At 44.0% G+C, this 21,072-nt stretch overlaps 2 protein-coding genes across 3 annotated transcripts; both read left to right on the forward strand.

Annotated features, from left to right (window-relative positions):
• Positions 1-995: 995 nt before the first annotated feature.
• LOC122443834 (peroxisomal succinyl-coenzyme A thioesterase-like) lies at positions 996-4,675 on the forward strand. Its single transcript, XM_043472507.1, has 3 exons — positions 996-1,941; positions 2,791-2,993; positions 3,826-4,675. The coding sequence occupies exons 1-3, from the start codon at positions 1,485-1,487 to the stop codon at positions 4,414-4,416; spliced, it is 1,251 nt and encodes a 416-aa protein (XP_043328442.1). The 5' UTR covers positions 996-1,484; the 3' UTR covers positions 4,417-4,675.
• Positions 4,676-14,775: 10,100 nt separating this feature from the next.
• On the forward strand, positions 14,776-19,808 carry ACOT6 (acyl-CoA thioesterase 6). Of its 2 annotated transcripts, none has more exons than XM_043472509.1 (3): positions 14,776-15,407; positions 17,311-17,513; positions 19,153-19,808. In XM_043472509.1, exons 1-3 carry the CDS (start codon positions 14,951-14,953, stop codon positions 19,756-19,758), a joined length of 1,266 nt encoding a protein of 421 aa, XP_043328444.1. In that variant the 5' UTR covers positions 14,776-14,950; the 3' UTR covers positions 19,759-19,808. The 2 variants fall into 2 exon arrangements, with proteins under 2 accessions (XP_043328444.1, XP_043328445.1); XM_043472510.1 differs by having other exon boundaries at positions 15,276-15,407; positions 17,429-17,513.
• Positions 19,809-21,072: the final 1,264 nt, after the last annotated feature.

Below are 21,072 nucleotides of genomic sequence, written 5' to 3' on the forward strand. Positions count from 1 at the left end.
AAGGCTGACATTTAGTATCTACAAAGGCCAAACATTCTCATGCCCTATTGTTGGTCCTTTATTGGACCGGAACCTGGTGGTCCGGAGCCGACGAGAGAGTGAAAGAAGGAAAGAGGCTAATATTCCCTGGGTTACACAGCCGGCTTTCGCGCTCCAGGGAATCAGCCAGAGAGAGAGAGAGAGAAAGACACGGGGACCCAAGCTCTGATGGAGCAAAGGTGCTTTATTGAATTCTGTGACAGTATATATACCAGTAGCTTCTTTAGATAAAGATCAAGAGACCAGACCTTACAAGTTTATCAAGGAAGCAAGGAGCAATAGAGGCCATACGGCCAAAAGGCGATCCATATGAAAATAGGGTCGTAAATAGTTACTTTTCACCTTATGGAAAAGCTAATGAAGGAAATCCTATGCAAGCATCCCATCTCTTTGATCTCTGTCCTGGGAGAGGCTTGCCTGCTCCTCTTGCCCCAGACAGGGACTGATAAGGAACAGAGGGCTCAAGAGAGATAGGAAACAACACACAGGAATCTTACTGTTAAATGATTCCTGACACCTATGATACAGCAATTCGACTCCCAGGTATTCACTCCACTGAAAGGCACATATACGTCAATCAAAAGATATAGTCCTGAATATTCAGAGCACTATACCTAGGAGTCCCAACTGGAAACTACCAAAAGCCTATAGTCAGTAATATCTGACCACTACTTTTATGATCACAAAATAAAATACTATTTGGCAGAGATAAAGAACAATCTACAACTACATTCAAAAATAGCAATGAATCTCACAAATGTAATGCTCAGCGAAAGCAGACAATAAAAACGGCACACTGGAGGATTCATCACCATAAAATGCAGAGTTGGGAAAAACTAACCCGTTTTGTTGGACTCAAAACCTTGGGCAAGGGAAAGTGCTACTGGGGTGCTGGCAATGATGTTTCTAGACCTTTGAGCTTGGTTCCCAAGTACGTTCGGGTTACGAAATACACTGAAATATACACGTAGGATTTATGCAGGGTTTTTGTGTGCGTGTGCGTGTATGTGTATAACTCATTAAAAGTTTTAGAAAAAAAAAGTTGGGAGAAGCTAGGATTCTTGGAATTTTGCCTAAAGGCATTCAGCTCCGGTTTCACCACGAATCCGTACCCAACTCGCTCCACTCCAACAAGCGAAGGAGGACTGAGGCAGAAAAGAGGCGTCGGCGGGGCGGGTTCCGCGCCACCTTATAGACAGCAGAAAATCCCTGTGCGCCCCGCCCTGAGCCAGAAGAAAGACCCGGTATCTTTACCTCCGACGAGCAGGGGTCCGAGACTTAAAAAGGACGCCTCCAGAGGCGGCTCAGCTACAGATCTCTCTCGGCTCCAGGCGACGCCTGACACCCTCGGACGTCCGAGCGCCGTCCTCCCGGCCTGAGGCAAAAACTCAAGCAGCCGCCCGCGCTTTCACGCTCAGGGTCCAGACTGCGGCTCTGGGCCCGGGATGGTGGCGACCGTGACTCTGGAGCCGGCGGGCCGCTGCCGCTGGGACGAGCCCGTGCGCATCGCTGTCCGCGGCCTGGCGCCGGGGCAGCCGGTCACGCTGCGCGCGTCCCTGCGCGACGAGAAGGGCGCGCTCTTCAGGGCCCACGCGCGCTACTGCGCCGACGCCGCCGGCCTGCTGGACCTGGAGCGCGCGCCCGCGCTGGGCGGCAGCTTCGCGGGGCTCGAGCCCATGGGGCTCTTCTGGGCTCTGGAGCCCGAGGAGCCTTTTTGGCGATTTCTGAAGCGGGATGTGCAGACGCCCTTCGCCGTGGAGCTGGAGGTGTTCGACGGTCACGAGCCCGGGACCCAGCGGCTCCTGGGCCGGGCGGTGCACGAGCGCGACTTCCTGGCGCCCGGGGTGCGGCGCGAGCCGGTGCGCGCGGGCCGGGTGCGCGCCACGCTCTTCCTGCCTCCAGGTGAGCCTGGGGCGCTGGGGCCTGGCGAGCGTGTTCTCCAGGCCGTCTTGGTTTGCGATACCGCTTCCCAGGAAGAGTGGCTTGGGATCAGGGTCAGAGAAGAGGATGTTGACTATATCAGTGACCTCACAGTCACAATGAAGGCACTCTGCTATGCCGTTTGCTTGCATTATCTCATTTAACCTCTGTATCCCAATGAGGTGGATACTGTTAGTATGCAGATTTAAAAAAAAAGGACTCAATGGGGTCCGTAGGTTCATTTTGCTATTAATAACTACAGATTTCTATAACCTTCAGCTCCAACACAGTATGATGGTCTTACACAATATGATGACAGCCGAGGAAGCTAGTGCCACGTCACCCTTCTCCAATGTCCTGCGTACACTGGGCCCCTTACCCACTTTTTCATGCTCCTCTCTACCACAGATCATTTTTCACACTTCACTGCCTTCCTCACCTAAAGCCTCGCAGAATCTCTTTCTTTCCTCTAAGCAGACATTTGAACCAAAGGTATCACCAAGAGTTTTGATTTGGTTTTGAAAGCTTCGTTTTCATTCTCAATTCTGTTCCCAATCCTATAAAAGAACACTTCGAATAAACTGTCTAAAATCCTCCTTCCATGGTATAGTCTTTAGACTTTATTACCCTTCTTTACAACTAAAGATTCTCTAAGTATACCTTGGAGATAATTTGGAATTTGTATCCCTTGTTCAATAATGACTCAGGGAGCTCTTTTCTTTCCTCTGATTCACAGGCACCCACTAAATACTTTAGAAAGATTTCTAAAAGGAAAGTAAATCCTTCAATAAATTACATAACACATTCTCTTTATAATACTGCCTTCTTTAGGATCTGGACCTTTCCCAGGGATCATTGACATCTTCGGTGTTGGAGGAGGCCTGTTGGAATATCGGGCCAGCCTTCTGGCTGGCCATGGCTTTGCCACATTGGCTCTAGCTTATTGTAGCTTTGAAGATCTCCCCAAGAAATTCGATACCATAGACCTGGACTACTTTGAAGAAGCCCTGTGCTACATGCTTCAACACACCCAGGTTCTCCTAACCTCCTTTATCATTCTCTCTAGAACCTGCAGAGGGTGTCACTTTGCACTCACCTGTGCCAACAGCATTGATGCTGTTCTACTCTTCTTTCACAGACATTTCTTTTGAAGACTTCCTTGGTTTTAGGTACTCCACTTTCTCTGTCAGATGGATTAAAATTGCTGACTTCATTGTAAAATTCATGTGAGATTTTATTTCAGGGAATTATGTAGTAATATTAAAATTTCTTCAAGTGGAGTTTCTAATTTTTTAGCTGTGCATACTTTTTAATCTTTATATTTCTGATAGCAGAATATGTTTTCAGACTTGATCGAAACTTGTTCACCCATTTCAGAAGCTAAGAACTACTTAATTGGACTCTGAAGTCTTACTTTGTTTCTATAAAGTTAACCATTTTTCAGTATATATTTAGATGTGGTCTGATAATGATTCACTTCTTGGGACAGACTTTCGTTTCACAAGTTAGATACTCAAGAACATTGATGCCATAATTCCACCTGAATGAGGCTCTGAACTCAACAGGCTCCATGACTCAGCATTCTTCAGTGCATGACTCTCTTGAAGTTTGCAACTAGTTCCCAAATTTGCCAGTGAGTTTTTAGGATTTGTTTGCCACGTGTCCAGGAAGATAGTCTTTACAGGGAAAGAATATCCTCTGTCAGCTGAGGTTGAGTGTCTTGTGAGCAGTTCACAAGTCAAAGCTAGCAGCATCTCTAGCTGCATTTAGAAAAATGTTTTTCTCTGAGGTAGATTTTTTACTTTTGTCTCTTCTTTTCTTGCAGATAAAAGGCCCAGGCACCCCCTCTGCGAGAAAAAAAAAAAAAAAAAAGGCCCAGGCATTGGCCTTCTGGGCATTTCCTTAGGGGCTGATATTTGTCTCTCCATGGCCTCATTTTTGAAGAACATCTCAGCCACAGTTTCCATCAATGGATCTGGGTTCATTGGAAACAAAGCTATGTACTACAAAGAGAACAGCATTCCACCGTTGGGCCATGACCTGAGGCGAGTGAAGGTAGCTTTCTCAGGCCTCCTAGACATTGTGGATGTAAGGAATGATATTGTAGGGGGGTGCGAGAACCCCTGCATGATTCCAATAGAGAAGGCCCAGGGACCCATCCTCTTCATTGTTGGTCAGGATGACCATAACTGGAGGAGTGAGTTTTGTGCCCAGATAGCCTCGGAACGGTTACAGGCCCATGGAAAGGAAAAACCCCAGATCATCTCTTATCCTGGGGCTGGGCACTACATTGAGCCTCCTTATTTCCCCATGTGCCCAGCTTCTTTGCACACATCCTTGGACAAACCCGTAATGTGGGGTGGGGAGCCCAGGGCTCATTCTAAGGCCCAGGTAGATGCTTGGAAGCAAATTCTAACCTTCTTCACCAAACACCTTGGACCTTCCCCCAAATTGTAATGCACTGCTCTGCTACTGACAGGAGAGAGAGATTCAAGGTTGGATTTTAGTGTTTAATAATCTTATGTGAATCATTTGTCCCCTGGGTAACATTAAATTCATGTCATTGTTATTAATGATGTATTGTAGGAAACTTTTTGAAGTTTTATTTCATTATGAATTTTTCTAATGTAACACATACATCTTGTAGAAGATTGGATTAAAAGTATACAATACAAAATAATAAAAAGTATCCCCACTATTAAAATTTGTGTTTTCGTCTAGGTGTTTTTACATAACACTTGGGAGGTACAGGTGAAATTTAAAGCTGAACAAATACTGGGTTACTTTTTCCATCATTGGGAGAGAATGACCATTCAGCATTTGCTACTGGTTCAACTACTACTGACAGAATTTTCATTGGCTAAAATATACACAGAGGTGTTGATAGGATAGCCAGACTGACCTTTTTCTCATGGAGATTAAAGAAGAATCCCCTGGGAGAAGGAGTGATGGATAGGGGAGCATCTGGCTCTAGAACAGTTTAGTCAAAACTCTGATACAAAGGAGCGTGACTGTGACCTATTTTTCTTGCTTCCTGGTTCTAAGAACAAACTTTGGAAACTCATATTGTGACGTTCCTAGAGGCATCATCACTTTCCCTGACAACAAAGCTACAAAGCATTATGTAGATATACTTGAAGAGATAATGGTTGAGAATTTTCTAAAACTGACATCAACCACATAGTCCGGAAGGACTATGTCTTACTTAGCTCAGGCTTCTCTGACAAAATACCATAGATAGAGTGGCTTAAACAACACACATTTCTCACAGTTGTGGAGTCTGAAAAGCCCAAGATCAAGGTTCTGGCAGATTCAGTTCCTGGTGGGGGCATTTTCTGGCTTAGAGACAGCTGCCTTCTCCCTGTCTCCTCACCTGGCAGGGAGAGGAGAAACCACCTCTGGTTTCTCTTCCTCATTTCATAAGGACACTAATCCCATCATGGGGGCCTCATTTGAACCTAACAACCTCTTAAAAGGCCTACCTTCAAATACCATTGCATTGAGGTTTCAGATTTCAACATTTGAGTTTTGAGGGGACATAACACCCATAAACTTCAAGTCAGTTAAAGAAAATCATATTTAACATATCACAGAAAAGTTGGTTCTTAAAAAATATTTATTTGGCTACATTGGGTCTTGGTTGCAGCATGCAGGCTCTTCCTTGTACCAAGTGGGCATCTCTCTATGTGGGCTTAGAGGCCCCATGGCGTATGGGATCCTAGTTCCATGACCTGGGATCAAACCTGCATTCCCTGCACTGGAAAGTGTACTCTTAAGGACTGGATCACCAGGAAAGTCCCAGAAAAATTGTTCATAACATTAATTCTTTGCTACTTCTAGCACCAAGAGGCGGGAGATCTACGCCCTCTCCCCTCAATATGGATGGGTTTCTGACTGCTTCAGTTAGTACAGTAGGGCTGAACTGATGCTTTGTGACTTCAGAAGGTTGGTCATAAAGGCCATGACGATTCTACCTTGTTTGCTGGAAACACTTGCTCTTGGAGGGCTAAGCCACCCAATGAAGCTTGACAAACTTGAGGCTGTGATGCTGTGAGGAAGCCCCAAATACACAGAGAAGCCAACTGTAAGCACTTCCTGTGATCGTCCCAAATGAACTCAGCCTGTGAGTCATCTCAGCTCAGGTACTAGATACATGAGTGAACAAACCTCTAGATGATTCTAGCCCTAGCCACTGAATCTTCTTAGTGAAGGCCTCAGATATCCTGAAGCAGAGAAGGGTTGTCCAAGTCAAGCGCTGTCCAAATTGTGGATCTATGAACAAAATATTGTTTTATGTGACTATATTTGGGGTGTATTTCAATTATCTATTGCTATGTAACAAACTACCCTAAAACACAGTAACCTAAAACATTAACCATTCTATTTTTCTCACTCACCAGGCAGGGAAGTTGGTATTGGCTGTCAGTTAAGATCTCAGGCAGGGCTGTGGGTTCACAGGGTCTCAGTTCTCTCCATGTGGGCCTTTACAGTGGCTAATTTGGCTGGCTTCCAAGAGTGAGCATCCCAGTGTATCAAGGCCGAATTGCATGGCCTTATCTTTGACCTAGTCTTGGAAGCTACATAGTATCACTCCTGCCATACACTACTGGTCAAGGTGGGCTTCCCTGGTGGCTCAGATGGTAAAGTATCTGCCTGCAATGCAGTAGACCCGGGTTCAGTCTCTGGGTTGGGAAGATCTCCTGGAGAAGGGAATGGCTACCCACTCCAGTATTCTTGCCTGGATAATTCCATGGACAGAGGAGCCTGGCGGGCTACGGTCCATGGGGTCACAAAGAGTCAGACACGACTGAGTGACTAACACTTTCACTGGTCAAGACAATCACAAAGACCCACAAACTTTAAGGAGAACATAGAGTCTACCTCTCAAAAGGAGAGTGCAGAGTCTCTAGAAAAGCATGTGGAATGGGAAACACTGTAATCACCTTTTAAAATCTGCCTTCTAAGCCACACTATTCACATTCCTCCCACATGTAAAATACACCCATCCCTCCTTTGAGGACCTCCCTCCCCACCAGAGTCTCATTCTAGTATAGCACCATGCTCAGGCTCAAAGTCCAAGACTGCATCAAGTATATCAGGTTCAGGTATAGATGAAGCTCCTCAGGTATAGCTCCTTGGGTATAGCTCCTTAAGCATCTTCTCAATCTTAAGACCTATGAACTAAATAAAGAAGTTAACTGTATGTACACATACATCAGGATATGGTGGTGGAGTAAGTATAATTCTCAGACATTCCTGTTAAAAAATGGGGAATGTCGGAGGCACATAACAGTCGCTGACCCCTAGCCATTCTGAAATCCAGCTGAAAACATGTTGCCAATTCTTTCATTACTGCTTAGTTTACACTCTGTGAGTTGTTCTCTGTAGCTCCTAAATGAGCGAAAAAACCCTCCTGGATCTGTTTCCTGGAAAAAATGGATGAGACCTCCAACTGTCTCTTTTTATTTTGCTGTCTTTGTTGTTCAGTTGCTAAGTCATGTCCGACTTTTGGTGAAGCCATGGACTACAGCACACCAGGTTTCCCTGTCCTACACCATCTCCCAGAGTATGCTCAAACTCATGTCCATTGAGTTGGTGATGCCATCCAACCATCTCATCATCTGTTGCCCCCTTCTCCTCCTGCCCTCAATCCTTCCCTCCTCAGGGTCTCTTCCAATGATTCAGCTCTTCTTATATTCTCTCTTTTTAGCATACTTCATATACTCTTTTAGTTCAGACTCTGTTTCCACCAGAACAATTCTCTTAAGAATTATGCAGGTTTTCTGAAAATTATTAGTGGGTTTCACTTTCTTAGATAATACACCACTGAAAATCTGTTTGAGATAGGAACTTCTCTGTCTGGGGGTCCTTGGGATGATGCTGCAGGCAAACATCCTTCAGGTTTCCATAAATTCTATTATTTAATAGACAGGATCTGCTAGGTACACCTTAAAATCTTTAGAGGACCTTTTGCCATTCTGAAATGTTTTATGAAACATCACCTGGAATCTTTTCTTAACAAAGTCTCTCACACAGATCCACCCTGGGTTTGACTTTGTTCTGAATTCTTGTCTCAATTACAGATTAATTTACTATCTGAAGAAGTTGTAAGAAGAAACAGTGTTATTGTTATATCTGGCAAGCCCTGGTTGCTTCCTATTTAGCAGTTCGTTCTTTAGCTCACCTCTTCCTCTTCCATTTTGTCATAGTTAGCAAGGAGAAGCATAGCTGATGATGTTCTTTAGTAGTGTGCCTGTGTTGCTTTTAGTTTTTGTGTGTCTGTTGTAGGTTTTTGATTCTGGTTACCACGGGTTTCATATATGATGCTGCTACTGCTAAGTTGCTTCAGTCATGTCTGACTCTGTGCGACTCCATAGACGGCAGCCCACCAGGCTCCGCTGTCCCTGGGATTCTCCAGGCAAGAACACTGGAGTGGGTTGCCATTTCCTTCTCCAATGCATGAAAGTGAAAAGTGAAAGTGAAGTCACTCAGCTGTGTCTGACTCTTCGCGACCCCATGGACTGTAGCCTACCAGGCTCCTCCCTCCATGGGATTTTCCAGGCAAGAGTACTGGAGTGGGTTGCCATTGCCTTCTCCAATATATGATGACCTATATCTATATCTACTTGTTTTGAAACTAGTAATCATTTAGTCCTTTAAGTTCAAACAGATTCTAAAAGATCTGCATTTTTATTCCCCTCACCTACATTTTGTGTTTTCAGTGTCAGATTTTACATTTTCATGTTTACCCTTAACTGTTTATTGTTGTTATAGTTGCCTTTTTGTCTTTGAATCTTCTTACTAGATTATTTAAGTGGTTAATATTCAACTCTTACTACACATTTTCCTTTCTTAGTGCAATTTTCCCTTTCCTAATGAATCTTCTTTTCCACTTAGAGAGGATCCTTTAACATTTAATCAAGGAAATGAAGCACCTATACTCTAAAAACTATAAAACACTGATGAAGAAAACTGAAGACAATACAAAAAAAAAAAGGAAAGATATCTTGAGTTCTTGGATTGGAAGAATTAGTACTTAAAATGGCCATAGTACCCAAAGCAATCTAGAGATGTACTGCAATCCCTATTAAAATACTCATGACATTTTTCACAGAAGTAAAATAAACCCTAAAATTTATATGGAATTACAACAGGTCCCAAACTGCCAAAAAAATCTTGAGAAAAGAAAAAAGACAGAGAGAACAAAGTTGGAGATATTATGTACCCTATCTTCAGACTATATTCCCAAGTTATAGTCATCAAAGCAACATGGTACTGGCACAAAAACAAGTATATAGGTCAACAGAACTGAATAGGGAGCCCAGAAATAAATCCATACACCTTTGGTCAGTTAACCTATGACAAAGTAAGCAATTAACCTATGACAAAGAATATGCAATGGCAAAATCATAGTCTCTTCAACAAGTTGTGCTGGAGAAACTGGATAGGTACATGTAAAACAATGGAATTAGAATATTTTCTCATACCATATACAAAAATAAACAAAAGATAGATTAAAGACCTAAATGTCAGGCTTAAAGCCATAAAACTCCTACAAGAAAATATAGGCAGAACACTCTGACATGAATCACAGCAACATTTTTTTTTTATCTGTCCCCTAAGGCAAAAGAAATATGAGCAAAAAGAAGCAAATGGCACCTTAACAGGTTTTGCACAAAGGAAACCATCAACAAAACAATAAGACAACTTCCTGAACTGGGTAAAATATTTGCAAATGATATAACCAACAAGGGGATTATATCCAAAATAATAAACAACTCATACAACTAAATATCAAAAAGAACAAAACAATTAAAAAATGGTCGAAGACCTGAATAGATATTTTTCCAAAGATGGTGTACAGATGGCTAACAGGCATATGAAAAGATGCTCAACACTGCTCATCAATGCAAATCAAAACCACAATGAGATATCACCTCACAGAGCAGGGTGCTAACAATGCAGGTGATGAAAAGTGGTCAGATGCAGGATACATTCCAAAGTACAGCAGCAAAGTTTGATGGTGGGATGGAAAAAGAGAACACAAGAATGACTCCAAGCTGTCTTTTTTCTTTTTTTTTTTTTTGATTCCTTAAACTAATGGATGAATTGTTGTTTGTTATTGAGTTGCTAAATCCCGTCTGAGTCTTTCACAACCCATGGACTGTAGCCCTCTAGGCTCCTCTGTTGATGGGTTTCCCAGGCAAGAAAACTGGAGTGGGATTACTCCCTTTTCCAGAGGATCTTCCCAACCCAGGGATCAAACCCATATCTCCTGCATTGCAGGCATATTCTTTACCACTGAGCCATCTGAGAAGTCAGTGGATGGACACTGATGCCATTTACTGAAACAGAGAACCCTAAGGAAAGAACAGTCTGGAGAAAAAAGCCAAGATTTCTATTTCTGTCATGTTACGTTTTCCTATTGGACATCCAAGTGAAGATGCCAAATACGAAATTAGACCAACAAGTCTGAATCTCAGAGGAGACATGAGAGCTGGAAATATAAATGTGAGAATTGACAATCAGGAAACTGGAAGATGAGTGACAACAAAAAACTGGTACGTAAGGGGATAAATTTTGACTTTACATTAAAATCCACCATGAATTTTGACTTAACAGACTACATTAAATACTGATAAATTAAAATGTGTGGACTTTTTTTTTCCATTTGAGGTATCTGAATTAATTTTCCCACTGTAAACAACTAATGCTCCTGGATAAAATAACTTCTAAAAGCATTTGTCCTCCTGATAAGAAAGCAAGTCTCAGACCAGAGACTGAATAAGGATGGTAAGATAAGCAAAGCAATGCAACCAGCTTCTTTCCTGAGAGCATCTGCTGAATCTCCATAACCCAGAGACAACTAGGCCCAATTATCTGACACTAGCTGTGAATGTTTTGAAATAAAGAGGAAGAAGAATGCAAGACTTTCATTACTTTGAGCCTTAACACCTACCCTAGACCAGGAGCCCAGGGAGTTTATATAACCTCTTGCAATTTCCCTGGGTTGGGTCACAGTTCTTAAAATGTTAGACTGTTGTGTTTTCAACCTTTGCCTTGCAAAGGAATAAAGTCATCTCTTCCCTCCAGGGCTTCCCTAATATCTTAGTTGGTAAATAATCCACCTGCAATACAGGAGACACCAGTTCCATTCCTGGGTCGGGAACATCTGTTGGAGAAGGAATAGGCTCCCCACTCCAGCCAGAATTCTTGGGCTTTCCTTGAGGCTCAGCTGGCAAAGAGTCCGCCCACAGTGCAGGAGACCTGGGTTCAATCCGTGGGTTGGAAAGATCCCCTGGAGAAGGGAAAGGCTACCCACTCCATTTGGGAAGAGCCACTGGAGAAGGGAAAGGTTACAGACTCCAGCATTCTGGCCTGGAGAATTCCTTGGACTGTATATAGTCCATGGGGTCCCAAAGAGTTGGACACAACTGAGCGACTTTCACGTTCACTTCTCTTTCCTCCAAATCTCTGTCTCTATATGTGTTTGGTATGGGTGCACAAGGTGCCAAGATTTTTGGCACCAAATTGAAGGAAAAAACTCTCACTGAGCATCTACTACAGTATCAGTGCAGTGTCAAGCCTGTGTTTGCGTATTTCAGTTCAGTTCAGTCGCTCAGCCATGTCCAACTCTTTGCGACCCCGTGAACTGCAGCATGCCAGGTCTCCTTGTCCATCACCAACTCCCAGAGTCTACCCAAACCCATGTCCATTGAGTCAGAGATGCCATCCAACCATCTCATCCTATTTAAATAAATAGGTTAAATAGTCATGTCCTATTTAACCATCACAATAAATGCTTTACAGATAAGGAAACTGGATTCAGAGGCTTAATTACGTGCTTTGCTAAGGATCACTATTAAGGAGTAAGTCAGACTGGAACCCAGGAAGGTCACACTCCATAAATACCTACCTGCTCTGGAAGCCACTATGGGTTCTTGGTAAAAGGACTGAGGGACAAGAGTAGGATTAGGACTATGTTTCCAACAGATCCCCTGAGTTACAATCACCTGGGACGCTTTTTAATACTTAAATGCTTCTTGGAACTGCCAGTATCTTTCTCAGTCCCTTAGCTCTCGGCAGTCTTTGTTCCTCTATTTTGACACTCACCACCCTGGACTGCATCAAGAAAATTAGAGATACCAAGGGAACATTTTATGCAAAGATGGGCTCAATAGAGGACAGAAATGGTAGGGACCTAACAGAAGCAGAAGATATCAAGAAGAGGTGGCTAGAATACACAGAACTATACAAAAAAGATCTTCATGACCCAGATAATCATGATGGTGTGATCACTCACTTAGAGCCAGACATCCTGGAATGTGAAGTCAAGTGGGCCTTAGGAAGCATCACTACAAACAAAGCTAGTGGAGGTGATGGAATTCCAGTTGAGCTATTTCAAATGCTAAAACATGATGCTGTGAAAGTGCTGCACTCAATATGTCAGCAAATTTGGAAAACTCAGCAGTGGCCACAGGACTGGAAAAGGTCGGTTTTCATTCCAATCCCAAAGAAAAGCAATGCCAAAGAATGCTCAAACTACCACACAATTGCACTCATAAAGGAGTAAGTCAAGGCTATATATTGTCACCCTGCTTATTTAACTTATATGCAGAGTACATCATGAGAAACGCTGGGGTGGAAGAAGCACAAGCTGGAATCAAGATTGCCGGGAGAAATATCAATCACCTCAGATATGCAGATGACACCACCTTATGGCAGAAGTGAAGAGGAACTAAAAAGCCTCTTGATGAAAGTGAAAGAGGAGAGTGAAAAAGTTGGCTTAAAGCTTAACATTCAGAAAACTAAGATCATGGTATCTGGTCCCATCACTTCATGGGAAATAGATGGGGAGACAGTGGAAACAGTGTCAGACTTTATTTTTGGGGCTCCAAAATCACTGCAGATGGTGATTGCAGCCATGAAATTAAAAGACGCTTACTCCTTGGAAGGAAAGTTATGACCAACCTAGATAGCATATTAAAAAGCAGAGACATTACTTTGCCAACAAAGGTCCACTGGTCAAGGCTATGGTTTTTCCAGTGGTCATGTATGGATGTGAGAGTTGGACTGTGAAGAAAGCTGAGCGCCAAAAATTGATGCTTTTGAACTGTGGTGTTGGAGAAGACTCTTGAGAGTCCCTTGGACTGCAAGGAGATCCAACCAGTCCATCCTAAAGGAGATCAGTCCTGGGTATTCATTGGAAGGACTGATGCTGAAGCTGAAACTCCAATACTTTGGCCACCTGATGCTAAGAGTTGACTTATTGGAAAAGACCCTGATGCTGGGAGGGATTGGGGGCAGGAGGAGAAGGGGCGACAGAGGATGAGATGGCTGGATGGCATCACCAAGTCGATGGACATGAGTTTGATAAACTGGGAGTTGGTGATGGACAGGGAGGCCTGGCGTGCTGTGATTCATGGGGTTGCAAAGAGTCAGACACGACTGAGCAACTGAACTGAACTGAACACACACTAGCTTAAAATTCCCCAAGCCAAAAAAAAAAAAAAAATTCTCCAAGCCAGGCTTCAGCAATACGCGAACCACCGTGAACTTCCAGATGTTCAAGCTGGTTTTAGAAAAGGCAGAGGAACCAGAGATCAAATTGGCAACATCCGCTGGATCATCGAAAAAGCAAGAGAGTCCCAGAAAAACATCTATTTCTGCTTTATTGACTATGCCAAAGCCTTTGACTGTGTGGATCACAATAAACTGGAAAATTTTTCAAGAGATGGGAATACCAGACCATTTGACCTGCCTCTTGAGAAATCTGTATGCAGGTCAGAAAGCAACAGTTAGAACTGGACATGGACCAACAGACTGGTTCCAAATAGGAAAAGGAGTACACCAAGGCTGTATATTGTCACCCTGCTTATTTAACTTCTATGCAGATTAAGTCATGAGAAACACTGGGCTGGAAGAAGCACAAGCTGGAATCAAGACTGCCGGGAGAAATATCAATAACCTCAGATATGCAGATGATACCACCCTTATGGCAGAAAGTGAAGAAGAACTAAAGAGCCTCTTGATGAAAGTGAAAGAGGAGCGTGAAAAAGTTGGCTTAAAGCTCAACATTCAGAAAACTAATATCATGGCATTTGGTCCCATCACTTCATGGCAAATAGATGGGGAAACAGTGGAAACATGGCAAACTTTATTTTGGGGGGCTCCAAAATCACTGCAGATGGTGATTGCAGTCATGAAAGTAAAAGACGCTTACTCCTTGGAAGGAAAGTTATGACCAACCTAGATAGCACATGAAAAAGCAGAGACATTACTTTGCCAACAAAGGTCCACCTAGTCAAGGCTATGGTTTTTGCAGTGGTCATGTATGGATGTGAGAGTTGGACTATAAAGAAAGCTGAGCGCTGAGGAATTGATGCTTTTGAACTGTGGTTTTGGAGAAGACTCTTGAGAGTCCCTTGGACTGCAAGGAGATCCAACCAGTCCATCCTAAAGGAGATCAGTCCTGAATATTCATTGGAAGGACTGATGTTGAAGCTGAAACTCCCAACACTTTGGGCACGGGATGCGAAGAGCTGACTCATTTGAAAAGACCCTAATGCTAGGAAAGACTGAGGGCATGAGGAGCAGAGGACGACAGAGGATGAGACGGTTGGATGGCATCACTGACTCAATGGATACGGGTTTGGGTGGATTCCGGGAGTTGGTGATGGACAAACAGGCCTGGCGTGCTGCGGTTCATGGGGTTGCAGCGTTGGACACGACTGAGCGACTAAACCGAACCCTGGACTGCAGGATTAATAATTAACGGTAACTTTCGCTTTAGCAGACACGTTCTTCCACTCAGGCAGTAGCGGACCGCACGTACTCTAGGAGACCTCACAAAGCAGCTTAGCAAGTGTCCCTACGACCACAAACGGGAGTAACTCAAAGGTTCCAACTGCGGCGCCCTTTTAGGGAGTTGGAGAGACGTCGGGCCCTGCCCTTCACTCTGACGGGCCACGCCTTTTCCGTCGGGATCTGGATGGCTGTGACGGTGACTCTGGAGCCGGCGGGCCGCTGCCGCTGGGACGAGCCCGTGCGCATCGCTGTCCGCGGCCTGGCGCCGGGGCAGCCGGTCACGCTGCGCGCGTCCCTGCGCGACGAGAAGGGCGCGCTCTTCAGGGCCCACGCGCGCTACTGCGCCGACGCCGCCGGCCTGCTGGACCTGGAGCGCGCGCCCGCGCTGGGCGGCAGCTTCGCGGGGCTCGAGCCCATGGGGCTCTTCTGGGCTCTGGAGCCCGAGAAGCCCTTGCTGCGCCTGGTGAAGCGGGACGTGCAGACGCCCTTCGCCGTGGAGCTGGAGGTGCTCGACGGTCACGAGCCCGAGGCCCAGCGGCTCCTGGGCCGGGCGGTGCACGAGCGCGACTTCCTGGCGCCCGGGGTGCGGCGCGAGCCGGTGCGCGCGGGCCGGGTGCGCGCCACGCTCTTCCTGCCTCCAGGTGAGCCGCTCCCTTTCCAGGCTGTTGTGGAAAGCTGGGTGTAGAACCGAGACCCTGGGCGGCCCCTTGCCTGCCTACGGAACCTGTGGTTGTGGAACTTCTCCAAACTCGCCCCCAAGCTCCAGAGACTGCCGTGAATTCTGGGTGGCAGTTTCTCCTCTAAATGTCAGGGCACTGCCTGCAGGTACTTCCACTCCCTTAGCTGTATGCTAAAAGTTCATTCAGCCCACTCAGAAAGGACATTTACGCTGCTTATGTGCCAGCCACGCGGCTGTATCTCAGATATTAATACTAATGTTAGGCAATGACTTCTGCTGATGTGCAAGAATGATTTTTGCCTTCTTTCACATCAAACTTACTGAAAAACAAACAAACTCCTTGCAGGTCCCCTCCTCCTGTCATAAACCATCTGTCAGTGGTCCTCAACCTGGATGATTTGCCCCACTCCAAGGGTATTTGGCAATATCTGGAGACATTTTTGCTTATCACAACTGAGGGTGGGGGGCTATTGGCACCTAGTGGGTAGTGGGTAGAGGCCAGATACGGTGCGAAACACCCACAATGCACAGGTCAACCCCACAACTAGAATTATCTTGCTCAAAGTATCTATAGTGCTAAGGTTAGAAACCCTAGTCTAAGTAAAAACAAGATGCTTGCTAGGTAAAAGTGGTCTGCAAACCGGACAGCTGACCCACCTCTTCCAACCAAATTCCTGACTGAAACCCCTACTATATATAAATGCTGGTGCTGCCACTGTTCACTGAATCCCTAAACTGAATTCTGTGATAATTCTCCAAAACAGGAAGCCCTACTTTATTCTTACAGTTCTTTAGCAATTTACAACTTTAACTGGTTGCTGCCCACTCAACTATGAACTCCTGGGGCTGGAATTGTGACTTACATATCCCAGAGGCTTACACAGGGATATAATAGGATCTCAATAAATCATGCTGACTGATTCAATAAGAATCTCCTAAAGACTTTCAGTTTTTTAAAAAAAAAATTTCACTGCCCAGCCATGATGTTTCAATTAAGTCAACTGTTAACTATTTTAGTACTACTGTGGCCCACTTAAAATTTACTGTGTTCTGACTCAAAGACTTTATGTAAACAATGTAGAAAAGTTCAGTCATTTAAATCAAGGATTATGCTACATACAGTAGCTAGCAAAGTCAGACGTGGGCCTCACTGTACCTCACACCTAAACAGAGTATATAGGCAACTATACTTGGATCTATGAATGGTAAGTGCTATGATATGGGACTTGTAGGCCCAGGGTGCTGGTGGGAACAAATGAAAGGCTACCTAATTCAACTCAGCCTGAGGGGGTTGGTGGGGGAGGTTGGGAAAGCTACCAGGAATGGAGATCTAAACTTAAATTTGAAGACTGCTGAATCAACCAGGTCAAAAAAGGTGGCGAGGGGAGGAGAATAGTGTACACCATTTTCAGGGGCCAGTGAGAACAGGGTACATTTAGGGATGGCATTCTTTAAGGCTGGAGCAGGGAGCAAAAGGAATTGGGGAGTATATTCTAATAATCCCCTGTATATGTAGAGTGTTTTACAGCTGTCAAAGCATTCTCAGGGTTTTTTGTTTGTTTTTTTTTTAAGGAAAATTTGGTAGAAATGTATATTTCATGCTGTTATTTCTAACTTGGTTTATATTATCATTATTGTTTTTTGCAAATATGTGAAAAATTCTGGAGAAAATAAGGCATTTTGTTCCTCCTCCCTTCTCCCCTAAGTTTATTAATAAAAAGTGAAAAGAGTCCTCCTCCACCTTAACACCCCCACTTCATCCCCAACCTTCCTTGCCTTAAAAACTCCTTTTTGTGGACCAAATTCTGAAACGCAAGAATATCTTCTTAGGGCCTAAAAGCCTTATGATTTGTGGTGCTCTCCAGGCAGCAAACCCTTCCCTGGAATCCTCGACCTGTTTGGAAGTAGTGGTGGCCTTTGTGAATACAGGGCCAGCCTCCTGGCCGGACATGGTTTTGCTGTGCTTGCCCTGGCTTATTTCAGATTCGAAGACCTCCCTGAACATCTGAATGATGTGTGCCTGGAGTATTTTGAAGAAGCCGTGGACTTCATGCTACAGCATCCAAAGGTGGGTTCATGGTGCTTGCCTGAATGCAGAGCAGAGTGGGTGAAGCCAACACAGGGCTGGATCCAAAAGCTCTACCAGGACACCCAGGGCTGGAAATATGGCATGAGAGACAAAGGCTTATTCAAAAGTTGTTAGGATTATTGTTTTCATTTCTACCTCTCTCTCTCCAATCCCCTGTGGCTCAACTGTTTAGTTCCCTTTAGTTCTTGATCAGAATTCAAAGAGTTGGACTTAAAAGTCACTAACCTTAAGTTCTGGTTCTGGGTCTACTACCAAGTGGCCTTATCATCCTGAATAAAGGAGGTGCCCTCTCTGGGATTCAGTTTTTCTCATTTATAAGATTAATGTAGGTTCTTCCCTGGTGATCCAGTGGTGGTCCACTTGCACTTATACTGCAGGGGCCAGAGGTGTGATCTCTGGTCAGGGAACTAAGATCCTGCATGTACCGCCCCCCCCCAAAAGAAAATTAATGTAAATGTATAGAGGAGGAAAGTTTGCCTATAAAGAGATTTTTGAAGGAATTGGTGACATTTGAATAAAGGCATTTGTATTTGATGATGTGAAGGAATCATTAATTTTGTTAAGTGTGTTAACTGCATCATGGTTTTGTAGATAAAGTTCTTATCTGAGACTGAAAAAGTTAATTAAAACAGTTTGGAATTATTATAAATGGAACAGAATACATACTCTTTGCTACTATCTAGACTTAAAGAAACCCAAACATTCTAATGTTAAGGAATAAGATGTACTGCAAGGTCTAACTCTATTAGAATTCAGGGACTGGTCTCAACAAAGCTGCTAAACCTAGATGATCATGAACTGATGGTTTACTTATGGGTTATAAGGCCCCAGGAACAAGAGACTAATATATACTATCAGGCTTCTACTGGGAGCCTTTTGTTTTAGATGACCACTCTCTGGCCTTCCTTTGGCTGCATTCCTGCCCACAGGGTGTGGAGTTTGAGGGACCAAGGGAAAGTGTCTACCTGGAAACCATGTGCCCCTCCCACCATGCCCTTTAGATCTGGAACCCCAGAATTATATGCCAACCAGCTCTGATCTTGCTTCTAAGCCCTATGCCGCTTCTCTGGGTCCATTAATGGGAATATGCCTAGGTCTTAAACATATAGGCTGGGGTGTCCATGTGTAAGGGGGCTCTTAAGGTACATGATGGAGCCAGGGATGGGAAGAGAAGGAGAGCTGGCTAAAAACCAGAGACTGGGGCAGGGGCTGGTGCTCCCCCCATGCCATGTTCCAGTACAGAACTCCAAGGAGTTCCAAGATATAAAATTTGAACCCGACCTTATAACTTGTTATGGAGGTGTATTTATCAAGGTTACAGGAAAAATATATTTTATTTAACTTTTAAATATCTGTAACTTTTTAAAGTATTTAGGTATAGGGTATATGGGCCTCTGTGTGTACTCTTGACCCAGTTGCCATAAATGTTAGTGGAGGCCCTGTGTACTAGGAAATTAATTGATTTGCTCATTAGAAAATACATTTGAACTTTGTGGACTGTTGCATAAGAACAGAAAGCAAATGACATTTCAGAAAGCTGCCTAGAGAATGTAAACTCACAGTTAAATTCTCCATTTATGAATTCTAAACTTGTTCTTTCTCTCTCTCTTTTCATCAGGTGAAAGGCCCTGGTGTTGGGCTTCTTGGCTTCTCCAAAGGAGGTGACCTGTGTCTCTCAATGGCCTCTTTCTTAAAGGGCATCACAGCCACTGTAGTTATTAATGCCTGCGTGGCCAACACAATAGCTCCTCTGCGTTACAAAGATATGATTATTCCTGGGCTCAGCTATGACCTAAAAAAACATACAATCACTGAGTCAGGCTTTTTAAATTTTGTGGATATTTGGGAAAACCCACTGGAGAAAACGAACCACCAAAGTCTTATTCCATTGGAAAAGGCCCAGGGGCCCTTCCTGTTTATTGTTAGCATGGATGATCATAACTGGAAGAGTGAAGTCTATGCTCGTATAGCCTCTGAACGGTTACAAGCCCATGGGAAAGACAGACCCCAGATAATCTACTATCCAGGAAGTGGCCATTGTATTGACCCACCTTATTTTCCTCTTAGTAGAGCCTCTGTGCATGCAGTTTTGGGCCAACCAGTATTCCATGGAGGTGAGCCAAAGGCTCACTCAAAAGCACAAGCAGATGCCTGGCAGCAAATTCAAACTTTTTTCCATAAACATCTCAATGGTAAAAATTCTGTCAGGCCCAGCAAATTGTAACACTGTAATCATAGACCGTATATTAATAAAAATGCTGGATTTCCCTGGTAGTCCAGTGGTTAAGAATCTGCAGGGCACATGGTTTCAATCTCTGCTCCAGGAAGATTCCACATGCTACATACAGTACAACTAAGCCCACGTGCCACAACTCCTGAAGTCCAAACACTCTAAAGCCCATGCTCTGCAACAAGAGAAAGTACCACAAATGAGAAGCCTGTGCACCCCAACTAAACAGTAGCCCCCGCCTTGCCACAGCTAGAGAAAGCCTGTGTATAGCAATGAAGACCCAGCACAGCCAAAAATAAGAAAATAAATTAAAAATAAATAAAACCATCTTATTTAAAAAAAAGAATCCTATTCATACAACATGTGTTGGGTTTTCCAGAGCACCTAGGAAACTTTTGTAACAAAGCAAGTATTTCCGACTCCTTGTCAGGTCCTACCAGGTTCTCAGCCCTAGCAACCCTACTTTCTAAACTAGTGGGTCCATCCCTTTCTCCCCTGAACTTTTCCCAGTGTATATAGGCTAAACCCTGATCTTCTCTGTAGGACCACTCTTAACCTTAAGCAAGAAAAATATAAGTGCCTGCTCAAGTCTCAACTGCTGGCCTAGATTTGGCCTTGAGTTCTGGTTTTGAGGACAGCTTTTGTTCCATTGAGAGTCCCATACACTCTTTGGGCCCTAACTGACCATATCTGGCTCCCTAGTGATTCAGACAGTAAAGAGTCTGCCTGCAATATGAGAGACCCAGATTCGATCCCTGGGTCAGATATATCCCCTGGAGAAGGAAAGGGCAACCCACTCCAGAATTCTTGCCTGGAAAATCCATGGACAGAGCAACCTAGTGGGCTACAGTGCATGGGGTCACAAAGAGTTGGACACGACTGAGCAACTTAACACTTTTTGACCATATCTGAAGCTTGGGAACTTGCCCACTGAAGTCCTTTAAGGAATGGACTCTGCTTCATTCTTGTCTCTGAACCCCACTCTGAGGTTTGGGAGCATCAACATACTTAATATCTTAAGCTTTGCTTTTATTTTATGAATACAGAGCTTTGCTTTTATGACCAAGGACCTAGACTTTAATCTCTTCCTTATTGAGAAAGTATCCTTTACAAATTTTGAATTTAAAATTCAAAGGATACTTTACAAAATAAAATTGAATCCTTTATCAAAAAAGCATTTGTTGTAAGCCAAACAGTTTATGATACATACTGTTGATATATTAATACTTATTCTTTATTGTCTAAATTTTCAACCTTGAAACTTGGCTACCTAGAGGAATGCCTTAACACCAGCAGATTTGGGGGACT

The sequence above is a fragment of the Cervus canadensis genome, chromosome 6 (genome assembly GCF_019320065.1).
Source record: "Cervus canadensis isolate Bull #8, Minnesota chromosome 6, ASM1932006v1, whole genome shotgun sequence".
Lineage (NCBI taxonomy): Eukaryota > Metazoa > Chordata > Mammalia > Artiodactyla > Cervidae > Cervus > Cervus canadensis.